The 14,541-nt window shown below is 62.4% G+C and overlaps 2 protein-coding genes across 6 annotated transcripts in view; both read right to left on the bottom strand.

Moving 5' to 3' along the window:
- The window catches only part of PHACTR4 (phosphatase and actin regulator 4), a 39,581-nt gene extending 38,480 nt beyond the window's left edge, over positions 1-1,101 (bottom strand). For 2 of the 4 annotated variants that reach the window (XM_048969069.1, XM_048969067.1), the window contains exon 1: positions 995-1,068. The gene's annotated coding sequence lies outside the window, so the exon portion shown is untranslated. Of the gene's footprint in view, positions 1-994 lie in introns of all 4 variants that reach the window. The other 2 variants (XM_048969064.1, XM_048969068.1) reach the window with 2 other exon arrangements.
- Positions 1,102-4,118: 3,017 nt separating this feature from the next.
- SESN2 (sestrin 2) lies at positions 4,119-10,426 on the bottom strand. 2 transcript variants are annotated; one of them, XM_048969089.1, is made up of 10 exons: positions 10,204-10,426; positions 8,086-8,151; positions 7,123-7,320; positions 6,708-6,890; positions 6,265-6,474; positions 5,944-6,094; positions 5,742-5,857; positions 5,424-5,614; positions 5,139-5,283; positions 4,119-5,038 (listed from the first exon to the last, which is right to left on the bottom strand). In XM_048969089.1, exons 1-10 carry the CDS (start codon positions 10,279-10,281, stop codon positions 4,952-4,954), a joined length of 1,425 nt encoding a protein of 474 aa, XP_048825046.1. In that variant the 5' UTR covers positions 10,282-10,426; the 3' UTR covers positions 4,119-4,951. The 2 variants fall into 2 exon arrangements, with proteins under 2 accessions (XP_048825046.1, XP_048825047.1); XM_048969090.1 differs by lacking the exons at positions 8,086-8,151; positions 10,204-10,426 and adding an exon at positions 7,601-7,753.
- Between the last annotated feature and the right edge of the window lie 4,115 nt (positions 10,427-14,541).

Genomic DNA, 14,541 nt, shown 5'->3' with positions numbered 1-14,541 from the left:
CATAGGGAAGGTGCTGCATCCCCCCGATCATCCACTCACAACAAGCCTCTCTCTAGGGGTCATCAGCCCTCCAACCCCTTCCCAGGGAATAAATGCAGTCACGGATGTGAGGCTGCAGTTGGGGGCTGATAATTGGGGCAGCAGCAGAGCAGCACCCTCACATTGTTAATGCCCTCCTGAATCCCTGCATGGCCACAACCACCCCGATGGCTGTCAGTGTTTGACAGCAGCACCAGCACAGCTCCCACCACTCCTTGCTTCCAGCCCCAACAGCAGACTCGGGTTTTGTTGACCACCACCTAAAGACCCATCTCAATACACACCAAACACAGCAGAACCCAATGGAAACAGGAGCTGTGTGTGCAGGTACAGCTCTGCCCGGGCAGAGGATGCTCCGTGGCAGTGCAGGAGGGCAGCTCAGCGTCCAGCAGAGCCCCCGGGATGCAGTGATAGCAGAGCCCCGGTGCAGGGCACCCACACACCTCAATTCCAGACAGATGGGTGCAGCCACGTCCAGCAGTGACGGAAAGGGCAGCTTTCATCCCCTGCATTACGAGGGGGGGACGCTGAGCGCTAAATTAAACCAGCGCACCGCCAAAACCCCATCATCACCAACGGCCCTGTTTCCCCCCTCTTTGCTTCCCCACTCGTTGAAAAAGAAATCCGAGCTCCGCAAAACCGCAGCTTTGGGTCTCACCGACAACGTGAGGCAATTCAGAGTCAATCAAAGGGCGCACAGCAACACGGAGCGGCTCGAGGAGCACGGCCCCACACAGAGGCCGAACGGACGGGAGGAGCCGGAGGACAAAGCGAACCGAGAGCCGAACGCGGAGGCGGGGGGAGAGGGAGCGGAACGGAGCGGCCCCGAGAGCGGAGGAGAGCGGCGGGGTCCGGGCACGGAGCTCGGACCCGCACTGCGCCTGGCTGCCTCTCAAGCCCGCACTTCCCCGCTCCTCGCCCGGCTCACAGCAAGCCCAGCACCGCCCGCCCTCACCTGCTGCCCGCCGCCGGCTGAGCCCCGCCGCTCCCCAGGGCCGGCCCGACGGAAACCGGGCAGCGCGCGGGGCATGCCGGGAGCTGTAGTCCGTCAGGCGTGCAGACCACGCCCCCGCCACTGAGGGTCAGATCACGTCCCTTCCGGGTTAGACCACACCCCTTCCGGGTCAGATCGCTCAACACTCAGAGTTAGACCACGCCCCCGGTGGGAGACCACGCCCCTGCGTTAGACCACGCCCCCACCTACGCTAGGCCACGCCCTTCCATGACGTTAGACCACGCCCCAATGCGTGCTAGGCCACGCCCCCGCCGCGGAGTCAGGGCGCGCCCTGCACGAGGTCACGCCCACACCACATTGTCAGACCACGCCCCTGTGTTAGGCCACGCCCCCAATCTATACTAGGCCACGCCCCCTGCGTGGGTGAGGTTTGGGAGAAGGGGATGGAAATTGGGGTGGGGGGAGGTTGGGTTTGAAGTGGGGCTTGTGGAGGGGTTGTGGGGTTTGGGTTAAGGGGAATTAGGGGTTCGGGTGGGGTGGGTGAGGCCCTGTGTGCTTGGGGGGCTGTGGGGCGGCTGTGGGGTTCGGAGGGGTTTGGGTCAAGGGGTTTGGGGTGGGAGGTATGGAAGGGAGTTTGGGGTTTGGGGGTTCTGGAGGGATTAGGGGGATCGAGTGGGGATAAGAGGAGTTGTTGGTGCTGGGGGGATTGCGTGAGGGGGCCTGGGGGGCTGAGAGGAGTGTTTTGGGGGTTGGGATTTGGGGTTCAGTCAGGGTGCTGGGGGACTGTGGGGGTTTGGGGGTGGGGAGGCTGTGTGGTTGGGGGGCGGGGTGCTGTGCCCCATTCGGATCTGCTGCTGCTGATCCCCCCCACCTCCCAGCTCCTCCGTGCAAAATTTCCCTCGTGATGTGTTCCTTTCCATTGCAGCCTTGTTAATCGCTGCCCTCCAACTCCCCAAGAAGCTCTGGGAGGGGCTTCCGTGGGTTTGCGATGGAGCTGTGGGGCAGCTTTGCGGCAGGGCTGGTTGCAGCGCTGGGGTTGCAGCAGGGCAGGATGCAGCAGACAGGTTGCAGCATTCAGGGTGCAACACTCAGGTTGCAGCAGGGCAGGGTGCAGCTCTGCTGTCCGCCTCCAGCGAGTGTCGCTGCCGGCCCAGCAAAGCCCCGATCCTCCGGGAGCAGCGCTGCCCCATGGCAGCTCAGCGAACCCCCCTCATTCCCCCCCCCCCCCCGTCACCCCCTGATGCCAACCAGCGATGCTGGGAGCTTTGGGTGCACGCAGCATGCAAATCTCTCCTTCTGTCCACTGATGGAGCTGATTTTGTCCCGTCGGGTGGTGACACACCGCCCCCCCCGCTTTCCACTCCCTGCTGCCCACGGCTGCCCCCCCCCCCAAGCTGCTCCCTGCTGGGGGCAAAGCTGCTGCCCTGGGCAAAATGCAGCAGCACTCGGTGCTGTGAATGCAATGCCACGCGTGCAGCCCACTGCCCACATCCCACCCCACAGCACCGACCCGGCACCCAGCACTGTTCCCATCATTGCACTGCAGCTTTGCAGATCCCTCCCCCATCGTTGCCCATTATTTTCCCATTGCATCGCTGCGTTGGAATCTCCTTGAATGCACTCGGTGTTAATTGGAGGGCAGTTTTTGCTCGGCCTCTGCTGCTGCAGGAGCAGGGAAATGGGGAGGGGGGGGAGGAAGGGGTGGGTGCATCACTGTGTGCATCACTGTGTGCATCTCTGTGTGCTCTGACCTCGGACCGAGGCACAGGAATTGCTGGGACTCACAGCAAAGCCTTTGGGGGGTTGCAGTAAAGCGGAGCTTGGAAGATGGAGGGGGGAAATTCAGAGGCCAAACCCCAGCATTGCAGGAACGAAAGGGACGTGGATGTGCAACAGGGGGAGAGGAGCAGCAGCGAGGTGGGGTGCAGAGCTGGGACTGCACTGCGTAGGAACTCTGTGCTGGGAGCAATGCGAGATGTTCCACTCCTGGCAGTAGGGATCTGCAGAGCTCTGCTGGGAGAAAAGGGGAGCTCTGGGGTTGGACACAACCAGAGGGAGGTGGGGACACCGGGGTTCAGCTGCAGCCCCATCAGCAATGACAAACCTGGGGGTCTTGGCTCCCCCCAGCTCGGTGTCACCCCATGGGGTTCCATACAGAAACGCAGCCCTGAAGCAGCTGTTGGTGTTTGCAGGGCTGGAAAAGCACCAGGAACTATTTGGGGGCTGTGAGTCAGTGCAGAACAGCGTGGCCCCATGCATGAGTCCGGCCCCCATTGCCCTCTGCAGCCCCCATTCCTCAGCTCCAACCCCCCAGGACCCCCACCCCTATGGATCCCCATTGCTCCCCCCCATTACTCCAGCATGGCACCCCAGCAGCACGCAGCCCTCCCAGCTCCCAGGGCTTCCCCTGCACCCACAGCACTGCAGGAGGTGTGCAGCTGCTCGGTGCCCCCCCAGGCACTTATCTGCAGCTCCCAGGGGCTGCTGTGTGCTGATAAGCACTGGGTGCTGCTGCACGCTGACCCCCAACCCCGTATCACAGCATGGGGGGGGGGGGGGTGGGGGAATGAAGCTGAGCTCGGGGGGGGGCAGTTGGGCAAAAGACCAACAACCAGTCAATAATAAATAATAATAATAAAAAAAACATTTATTTCCTTTTTCAGATGAGATCCGTAGTGAAGCCCCAGTGTTGGTTCCGGGCCCACATAGGAGCACAAACACTCAACAACCAGAAATAAGTTAAAGTGGAGCTGTGGTGCAGCAGAGACAAACCCAGGGTGGTGCTGCAGCATGGGGAGAAAGGGGGGCTCCCCATGGCTCCCCCAGCGACCCGCACTGAGGGGAAAGGCACATGGGGGGGTGGGGGGAGGGCAGGGGTACCCCATATCCCAGCCCAGCAGTGCTCCAAGGGAACCCCCCCCCCCAGCAGTGTGCTGTGCAATGAAGTGCAGCGGGGGATGAGGGGCACTGGGGGGTCCCTCGTGCTGCAGGAGGAGGGCAGCTGAGCCCCCTTCCCAACAGCCCCCCCCCCCACATTGACACGCTTTGGAGTGATGGGCAGGGAAAGGAGAAGTGCTGCCCTTCTCTTGGCACTGAGCCCCACTGCCCCAAAGGGATGGGGGGGGGGGGGGGGGGGGGGGGGGGCAGCAACCCCCCTTGTCCTCAATACAGGCAGGAGAGCAGAGCTGAGGGAGCAGCGCTGCAGCAGAGTCAGGAGCACCATGCATGGCATGGGGGGAGTTTTGCACTGGGGCTGGGGGGAGGGGGCACCCAATGGGCCCCAACTGCTACGAGGTGGGCAATGGGGGTATGGAGATGCAGAAGGAGGGAGCGAAGCCTCACCTCAACAGCAGGCAGGGAGAGATGGCACAGGATGTGCGGATGCAACACAGACACCCCCCCAGTTCCCCATTGCAGTGGCACAGAGCAGGCAGGGGGTGAAAAAAGGCACTGCAGGTGCTGCAGCCCCCACCCCAACCCCTGCCCAGGGCCCAGGTTCAAGGCACTTCCAGTCCCCAATTGCAGGGGGCTCAGGCTGAACCCTGGGATGAGGGGGGGACACCAACACGACACCTCTGTGCCTTCAGCCCCCTCCAGTCCACGTGCAGGGGGACGTACCTGAGGGTCAGGATGGGGCCGGGAGGGGGGCACAGCAGCATCATTGCTCATGTCACTCCAGGAAAAGGGGCTCAGCTCCACGGGGCTCCCCCCAAACAAGGCACACAGCAGCCCCACTTCCACCCACCCCACTAGGACATGGGGGGGTGGGGGGACCCACTCAGAGACCCCCCCTATCCCAGCATAAGGGGCACAAATACCCCATTCCCCCCCTTATCTCTACATCCATAAGGCAGGAGGCAACATCCCAACACAGTCCTCACAGTGTCAGCTCCCCCCAGGTCCCAGCCCCCCCCCCCCAAGCAGAAGGAGGAGGACTGGGGGGGGATTGGGGAGCTGTCAGGTCATGTAGCGTGTGACAGCACGCAGGGCATACAGCAGGGCAGCCTGCAGCCGGGCCTCCAGCAACAGCAGGTTGACGTGGACCTATAGCAGGACAGCGGGGTCAGCACATGGAGGGGCTCAGCCCCAGAGCCCCAAAAGAGGGGGAAATGAGGGATGGGGGTGGGGGGGAGGGGGGCAGCACCTTTTCTGAGTGCTTGAAGTGCCTCCAGAACTGTGCATACATCCTCTTGGTGGTCTTTTCAGGGTAGCAAGCCACTGTTTTGATGTACACCTTCAGGCTGCGCTCCAGCAGCTGGTTCACCTCTCCATAGTCATAGTCATCATAGCTGGGGGCGACGGAGAAGGGAGGGGGACGTCAGCCCTGTGCCACAGCCCCTAACCATCAGGGCACCCATTTCCAGACCCACATCCCCTCAGCTGAACCCAGGGGCTGCTGCAGGGTTTGGGGAGCAGAGGAGGGACCCACCGGATGCCGAAGACGCAGTGCACGTAATTCCAGATGGCGCGGCGCAGCATGGAGGTGTCGACGCCGCAGTGCATGGCGATGGTGTTGTAGGTCAGGTTGTAAACGACCTGGAACTTCTCGTCCAGCAGCTGCCCCACGTCGGGGTACAGCCGGTTGATGAGGGAGAAGCCGTGGTCCTCCCAGGTGTAATCCTGAAGGGAAAGAGCGCGGGGCAGACGGTCACCCCTCCATCCCTCTCTGTTACCAGCGCTGCTGCTTTGGCTCCAGCCCGGTCCCAGCCCTCAGCAATGCCCCACGTTTGGGGGGAGCAGGACCCACCTGAGCACGGAAGGTGGGGGGCGCCTGCTCGCCGCGCCGTGTGAAATCCTTGTAGCCAAACTCGGGGTCCTCCACGAAGCACAGCACACCAGACTGCAGGGCATGCTCCGTGACATCTGCAAGGTGCAGCTGTGAGCACCGGCGTGGGGCCGCCCGCAGCCCAGCAACGGGGCCAAAGTCCCCTGCAGGGACCCCCTCCTACCCGACGGAGCCACCAGCAAACTCTCCGTCTTCTCCATCTCGAAGCGCGTCGCCATCTCCTCCTGCGTGACGCCCTCCTCCTCCCTCTGGCTGTCCCGCAGCAGCTGCATCCTCTCCATCAGCGCCTCCACCTCACGCACGGCATCCCTGCCCTGGGGAAAGAAGAGGGGCTCGGTGCCACTGGGGGGCTGCAAACACTGTGCCTCCCCCCCCAAGCCTTCATACAAGGGGCCGACCCACACCCCATCCCTCAGGGCTTATGGGGGAGACCCCAGCAGGACGGCACCAGCCCAGATGGTGGTAATTCCCCCCCACCTCTTACCCCCGAGCACCCCGTGCTGTCCTCAGCTGTGGGGCTGCTGTCGCTGTGGGGTGAGGGGGGTCTGCAGCCGTGCCCCCCATCCTGCCCTGCCTCGGGGTTGATGCCGCAGCCGAAGACGAAGGAGGCAAGAGAGTGGTAATGGGTGAGCAGCACCAGCGCCTGCACCAGCTCTGCCAGCGACCAGCTGTGCTCCCCTGTCTTCAGCAGCGCCTGTGGGGGGAGATGGGGGAGACTATGGGGCTCAGGCTCCGTGCCCCCACATCCCACGGCAGAGGTGGGATGGAATTTGGGACGCACCCCCTCCATACACCACGTGTTCCCATCCACCGCCCCTTCCCACCCACCCACCCGACTTACGGCCCCTTTTGGGTTAAACCCAAGGAGCAACGTGGCCCCCAGGGCCACCAATTCCACCCCCTCGACTGCATTTTGGGGTCTCCCACCTCAATGTGCTCCTTGGTGATGAGCCAGGGTCGATGTGCCAGCAGCTTGTTGATCTCGTTCAGGTTCCTGAGCTTCTGGGGGGCGCAGTGCAGCCCCTGCAGCCACGCCGGGTTGCCCCCCGCCTGCAGGAACTCCCCCATGTGCAGCCCCACCAGGTAGGTGCACTGGTGCCGGGCTGCTGCCTGCAGGGACGGCCGGACCATCAGCACCAACCCCAACGCCAGCCTTTGGAGAAGCCACACAGGGACCCCACCACCACCCAGAGGGGTTTCCCTGGGGACAAAGCTTGGGGGGGGGGGAGCCCTGCATCCCAACATCAGCCCTCTGGCTGTAAAGGAAGCTGGGAACCCTAAAAGCAACCCCAAAGCAGCTTCTGAGGGATGGCACGGCCCACAGCCGGGGTCCCACGCTCACCATGATGGCGATGTAGTGACGTTTGTGGTAGGGGAGGGGTCCGTCCATGCGCAGCAGGAGGTACTGAGTCTTCCAGAAGCTGCTCAGGTACTGGGGGTGCAGCCCCATCACCATCGTGATGTTGTCCACGCGGCCGGCAGAGACGAAGGCTTCGATCAGCAGCTGCCGCCGACTGCTCTCAATGCCCTCCTGCAGGATCTGGATCCCACAAGCCCCATTTAGGGCTGCTTCCCCCAAAGAACGTTGACCCCCATCCCCCCTTTAGGGACACTCACCCCAAAATATGCCCCCTGTCCTTATATAGGGCCACTCACCCCAAAGGATCCCTCCACAGCCCCCATTTAAGGCTATTCCCCCCAAAGGATGCCCTCCCCCACCCCCATTTACAGATACTCACCCCAAAAGATGGCCCCCAACCCCCATTTAGGGTCCCTCACCCCAAAGGATGCCCCCCCAGCCCTCATTTAGGGCTGCTCACCCCAAAGGCTGCGCCCAGCCGCCCTCCTGCCGCCCTGAAAGGACACCTCCGGCCGTTCCCACCGCCTGACCCCCCATCCCCATGGGGTGAGCCGGGTTCAGGGGACCCCATGGCAGCCCCACACAGCCTGCTCAGCACCGGGTTGTTTATGCAGTGGGGAGGAGCCGACGCTCACCACCCCCCGCCGGCACGGTGACGAAAGCACAGCCCTATCTCTGCCCGAGGAGGAACCATCTGTGTGCCGGCACCCGGTGCTGCGATAGGGCTGTAGGGATCCCCAGCTTTGGGGTGGGAGGAGGGCACAGCCCCAGTGCTACACAGCGGAGCAGCAGCTGGGCAAGCAGCGACGCTCCATCCCAGATCCCACCCCTCTCCAAGCCGGGTACCACCACTAAGAGCCCCCACCCCAATAGGGCTGCGTCCCCTTCACCCATATGGGATGCACCCCCCGTCGATGCTGGCAGCGATGCCCTTTCCCTTCTTACCTCCTCTGCAGGGATGAAGGCACTGGGCCCCCTCCCCAGCTGTGGGGGCACCGGGATCCCTCTGTCCTACAGGGAGGAAAGAGCAGCGGTGTCAGCCAGCCCTGGCAGCGCTGGGATGGGGGGGTGACGTGGGGCCGTCACCGGATGGGTGACTCAGGGTCAGATCTCCCCCCAGCCACGGCCATCAGTGACGGGTGTTGCATCAGGCTGATGAAATCACAGCCGGGCGTTGCTGGGAGGTGTGACAGCAGGACGGGGCCAGGAAGAGCAGCAGCCTGCACAGCCGTGTGCCTCAATGGGGAAAAGCAAAATTCAGAGCCCGGGGGGAAGCTGTGGGGGTGCTGGCTGTGTTACACCACCCCACATCCATGCCTGCCTGCACTGTGGGACTGGGAGCCTCACACCCTCCTGTGGGTTCACAGTGCTGGAACACAGGAAGGCAGCAGAGCCCGATCCCCCCATGCACCCCCGCACTGCTGGGCTGCCCCCACAGCCCCCATCCCATTTCTACACCGGTGGAAGACATGCACAGCACCGCTGCTGCATTAACGGAGCACCCCCAGCAACCCCCCATCTCACGCTCCCATTTCTCCCAGCCCCTCTGTCTGTGGGATGTGGGGCAGCAGTGGGACACCAGGACCAGCCATAGCATCAGGCTGTGCTCCACCACCTCTGCAGGGACTCCAACCAGAGGGATGCAGTGGGATCCCTCACACAGCAGATATCCACACCTCGTGGGGCCGGGAAAGGCAGGACGCAGCCCATGCAGAGACCCCACATCCCCTGCATGGGATCCCTGCAGCATCGAGCAGAGTGAGCGCCTCTCCCAGCAGCGCCCTCCAAAACCACCCCAAAGCAAAGCTGTGCTCCTTCAGCCCATTGGCACAAAGCTCTGCCCCACGCAGCAGCACGTTCCCAAATGGGATGACGGGATGGGATTTGGGGGGGGTGACACGAGGCGGCCAGGTGGCAGCTGTCAGTGCAGCCACGTGCTCCCAGCATGATGGGCAGCACGGCCCCATGGGCAGCACGGCCCCACGGGCACCTGGTGGGCACCCACATTCCCACAGCCCTGAGCACACAGTGCACTCCTGCCCTGAGTCACGGCGGAAGCAACAGGGGGTGACAGCAGGGTGACGGCAAGGTGACAGCAGGGCCAGGCTCGTGCCATTAGCGCTGAGCACTGCTCTGACTCACAGCAGCCAAACCGGTGGCGAAGGAGCAGCTCAGCGGGCCGGCGAGCAACGGAGAAACCCCATAAAGCAAAGCTGCAGCCCCCAAAAACAGCCGGGACTCGGCGGAGCTCTCCCTGCTGTGACAGCTCAGGGTGACCTTTGGAGGTGCATTTTAATCATTGCTGTAATGTTTTGCTGCGTGAAGCAATTCCTGAGCTTAACCCCTGCTGTGCTGCTGTGGGGCAGCGCTGCGTTCTGCAGGTGGGGAAACTGAGGCACGGTGGTGATGCTGCAGCCCCGAAGTGCACAGCCAGGCTGTGGGGGGGGCAGGGGAGGCTCAGCCCCAAATGGAGCACCAGGGGAAGGATGGAATGCCCCCAGAGCAGTGCCAAGCATTGCACTGCGCTGCTGCCAGGGCTCGGTCAGGTGTTGGAAAATCGTTCCTGATAAGGAGAGGTTAAACAAACACCCTGCAGAGACCCTCTGAGCACCATCCCACATCTCTGGGTTGGGGGCTCAGTGCAGCCCCACTGATTGCTGCCCCTGCCTACAGACAGAGGCAAGTCCCAAACCGGGGAGATGCAGCAGGAGGGACACCCCAGGACTCCCAGTGCAAACAGCCCTGAGTTCTGTGGGACCTTTCCCAGCCCTTGGAGCGGCCCCAAGCCTCACACGGGACCTGGGGGGCGGCTGCCCTACACCTGTATGGCGACCCAGACCCGCTGGGATGGGGATTGAGCGCTATGGGACTCCGCCCAGGGTCGCACCGCCCTCCCACCCCATGCAGCCCCGGCACAGCGGGGCACCCGCGCACTGCCCGGCACTGGGGCGACGCAAAGAGACGCACCGTGGGGGGGGGGAGGAGGGAACGACAACAACCCAAACCCCAAACCTCCGCACGGCCCCGCGGTCGGGCAGTGGGGCAGCGGTGCTCCTTTCTTACCTCCTCGCCCCGCAGAGCCCCGCATCCCAAACGCTCCTCCAGCCCCGGAGGGCAGCATTGCGAACCGGCCACCAGCATGACACCGCGACGGGGACGGCGTGAGGGCGGCTACGGAGCGCTCATAACCACAACGCCGCGTTTCGGGGCCGCTTTCGGGACCGCGGCGCTTTTTGGGGCCGCGGCGCTTCTTAGGGCCGTGGGACCCGGAGCGCTCTTTCATAGAGGGTGTGAATGGGCGCCGGTCACGCCCCCTCCCGTCGTCTCCACCAATGGCGTCGCGGGGGTGTGACCGACGCCTGCCCGCCAGCCAATCAGCGATAGGCGCGCGGGGCACGCTGGGAGCTGTAGTTTGTTTTGCTCCTCTCGCAGCCCCTTCCCCTCCCAACCCCCACCGGACGAGGAGGGCGCGGAACCGCCTGGGATGCGGCGAGGAGCTGCGGGATGAGCCGGAATAATAGCGAGCTAATTAAATAAGAAGAACAAAATAATAGGGCATAATAAAAATAATGGGAGCGACGGCCCCCCGGCAGCCGCAGACAGAAGCGCTGATAACAATCTGGTGCTCCTTGACAGCTCGCACACGGCAAAGTCCAGCAAACAGCTCTCGCTGCACAAACAACTCCGGCTTTGCCTGGTAACAGCCTCCTCCTCCCGCTCCTCCGGGCTCTGCCAATTAGCGGCAGGCGGCCCGGCTCGTTGGCGCCCTGCCGGCTTCGGGAAGGGTGAAATGCAGAGCGGGCAGCTGCTCCGGTGCCCCGCTCCTTTCACGGTGCTTTGGGGTCTGCCTGCAGCCCCGCCGTTTCGGGTGTGGGGTTTGGAGGTGGGAGTCCCTGCGTCTGTCAGCCCCGGTGGCGAGGGAGCAATTTGGGGATCAAATCCTGACGTGGTTCAGCTCTGCTGGGAGCAGCGGCGACTGCTTGGGATGCGATGTAATTAACGGGCTGAGCAATTAGAGGGCTCTGTGGGGCTGGATGCAGCCTGGGGCACTCCCAAGCTCTACCACAGTGATGAACACCTGGAGCTGTGGGTGTCCAAAGTCCTCTTCTGCCCCCAAACTGCCCCATGAGCAGCTGGGATCCCAATCCTCCCCATGCTGGAGATCCATTCGTTCCCAGCCCTAAATCTGCAGGATGGAAGCAAGGAAGGAAACAGAGAGAGAGGCTGCAGCCCTGCTTGACCCCACGCTAGAAGCATTTGGGGTTGCCTTATTTTGGAGGGAGGGGCTGCCTCTCCTTCCCCCTTTCCAAAGCCCTGGACACGAACTGGAGCACACTGGAGCTGTGGGCACACACCAGGCAGGGGCCGGCCGTGCTGCCAAGCATTAAACCCAAAAATATCCCCTCTGAGGGCCACGAGGGCTGCACCAGGAGGCTGCTGACCCAGCGCTGGGCCGTGCCCCGTGTGTGCTGTGCTGCTGTGCTGCTGTGCTGCTGTGCACTCACTCAGCAATAAGGAGCTGCACACCATTCCCCATCTGCTCCCCGGCTCCAGGTCAGGCGACCCCGGCCTTCCCTGCAGCCTCAGCATTTTTCCTGTTCTGTTTGTGCTGCTCCTTCCCACGCAGCAGCCGGTGTGGGCCAGCAGCAGCTTCACACCCTCGAGAGCAGCCTGGCACAGTGAGCTGCCCTGTGGGCGCCTCCAGCCCTGCGGGTTTCTCTGGCCCCATCCCATGGGGTCCTGCTCCTCCCCCAGGACCAGAGCGCAGCATCCCGAGGGAAAACACCTGGGTGTCCCTCACTGCCCACCCCATGAGCTGCTGTGGAAAACCCAGGCAGGCTTTTGCCCCGTTTTGAGCTTGCTAGGAAATAAAATAGCATGGCGTGGCATTAGCTCTGTGCTGGCTGATCCTGCTGCGTTCACTGCGCGGCAGCAGCTCGGCTCCTTGTGGTGCCCGTTGGAAGCAGGGTGGCAATGAGAAGCAATGTTTTCTCGAGGGGAAACCCAGCGTTGGACTGAGCGCCCCGCTTCCAGAAACACCCATCACGGCTGGCTAATTACACAGGGCCTGAGAATGCCCTGGTTAACAAGATGCTGACTGTACAAGTCTGTTGATTTAGTTTAACAGCGCGCTGTAAGAAAGCTAAACAGGAAGGCGAGCCTGATTGCCTCAGATAAGTCAGCTGAGAGCAAACAGAGGGCGGTGTGGGGTGAGCTGCTGCCCCCTGGGACCCCAAGGACGGGGAGGGCAGAAGTGGGGCTGCCCAGGGAGCAGGGAAATGCTGTGCAGGAGCACCCAGAGGGGAGCTCAGCCAAAGCGCAGCGCTCAGCTCTGCAGCAGCTCTAGGATTCACGCGGGAGCCTTTGGACTCGTGCACGTCCTGGGGCTTCCTTGGGAAGAAGGCAAAGGGCAGCAGAAGGAGAGGCAGAGCAAGGCTGGCGCTCGCCTCCCTGGATCAGGAACAACACAACTTTCTGATGCCGTGTTTGAAGACGCAAACCTGCTGCCCCCAGGGCACGCCACAGAGCCAACGCTCCCAGAAAGCCCCAGCAATTAGGCAAGGAGTGGAAGGGAGCGTGTTTGGGGCTAATTACTGGCTGGGGAAGGCAGTTTGCTCCTGCTGCGGGTTCACTCCTGCTGCAGGTACGTGCTGTCGGGCTGCAGAACTGTTTATTCATTCCTGTGTACAAGTTGCAGATCTTTGCCAAGGGGCTCGCAAGGCTGGAAAGCAGTTTGGTGCAAGTAATCACTTGAAAAACAAACACACAGCACTAATCCTCTTGGTTGGATCTCCAGAAACGCTTTGCAAGAGGTTTTCATCGTGCCCTGAAGTCCCACCTCCAGCTGCACAGATCAGCACTGCTGAAACTGCAGCCCTTGGGCTTTCAGGTCTCTGGGGCAGGAGACTGGGAGCAGCAAAATGCCTGCCAACCTGGAACTGGGCTGAAATGGAGCAGCGCTGCTCCAGAAGTCTCACTTTCGGCCCCGATTTCGGCTGGCAGGGATCAGTATGTAATATCTTTTCAAGTGCATTCAACCACTGTCAAAACCCTCTTTTCCTGAGGCTTTGAAATAGAAATGGAGCGATCACGGCCCCAAATAATAAACACACGAACACAGATGCCCTCCTGTAAGAATCCAAAGTGCTTCAGAAGGAGTGGATGAGTCGCAGTGAGGAGGAAATGAGCGCTGGCAGATAAAGGCAGGAGCCACTCTGTGCTCAGCCAGGCATTGCTGGGCTCTGCACACACACTGCTGGGCTCTGCACACACACTGCTGGGCTCTGCACACACTGCTGGGCTCTGCACACACACTGCTGGGCTCTGCTCACACTGCTGAGCTCTGCACACACACTGCTGGGCTCTGCACACACTGCTGGGCTCTGCTCACACTGCTGGGCTCTGCACACACACTGCTGGGCTCTGCACACACTGCTGGGCTCTGCTCACACTGCTGAGCTCTGCACACACTGCTGGGCTCTGCTCACACTGCTGGGCTCTGCACACACACTGCTGGGCTCTGCACACACACTGCTGAGCTCTGCACACACTGCTGGGCTCTGCTCACACACTGCTGAGCTCTGCACACACACTGCTGGGCTCTGCTCACACTGCTGGGCTCTGCTCACACACTGCTGGGCTCTGCACACACTGCTGGGCTCTGCACACACTGCTGGGCTCTGCTCACACTGCTGGGCTCTGCACACACACTGCTGAGCTCTGCTCACACTGCTGGGCTCTGCACACACTGCTGGGCTCTGCTCACACTGCTGGGCTCTGCACACACTGCTGGGCTCTGCTCACACACTGCTGGGCTCTGCACACACACTGCTGGGCTCTGCACACACACTGCTGGGCTCTGCACACACTGCTGGGCTCTGCACACATTGCTGAGCTCTGCTCACACTGCTGGGCTCTGCACACATTGCTGAGCTCTGCACACACTGCTGGGCTCTGCACACACTGCTGGGCTCTGCTCACACTGCTGGGCTCTGCACACACTGCTGGGCTCTGCTCACATTGCTGGGCTCTGCACACACTGCTGGGCTCTGCTCACATTGCTGGGCTCTGCACACATTGCTGGGCTCTGCTCACACACTGCTGGGCTCTGCACACACTGCTGGGCTCTGCTCACACTGCTGGGCTCTGCACACACTGCTGGGCTCTGCTCACATTGCTGGGCTCTGCACACACTGCTGAGCTCTGCTCACACACTGCTGGGCTCTGCTCACACTGCTGGGCTCTGCTCACATTGCTGGGCTCTGCACACACTGCTGAGCTCTGCTCACACACTGCTGGGCTCTGCACACACTGCTGGGCTCTGCTCACATTGCTGGGCTCTGCACACACTGCTGAGCTCTGCTCACACACTGCTGGGCTCTGCACACACTGCTGGGCTCT

This window comes from Lagopus muta, chromosome 23 (assembly GCF_023343835.1).
Source record: "Lagopus muta isolate bLagMut1 chromosome 23, bLagMut1 primary, whole genome shotgun sequence".
Lineage (NCBI taxonomy): Eukaryota > Metazoa > Chordata > Aves > Galliformes > Phasianidae > Lagopus > Lagopus muta.
This window is presented reverse-complemented; position numbering and strand designations above follow the sequence as displayed.

Coding starts and splice junctions, on each gene's coding strand:
- SESN2 (XM_048969089.1), bottom strand. CDS start 10,281: ATGCTGGTGGCCGGTTCGCAATGCTGCCCTCCGGGGCTGGAGGAGCGT. Junction 6,095..6,264: donor ACAGCACGGGGTGCTCGGGG/GTAAGAGGTGGG, acceptor TTCTTTCCCCAG/GGCAGGGATGCCGTGCGTGA. Junction 5,615..5,741: donor CCCCCACCTTCCGTGCTCAG/GTGGGTCCTGCT, acceptor CTTTCCCTTCAG/GATTACACCTGGGAGGACCA.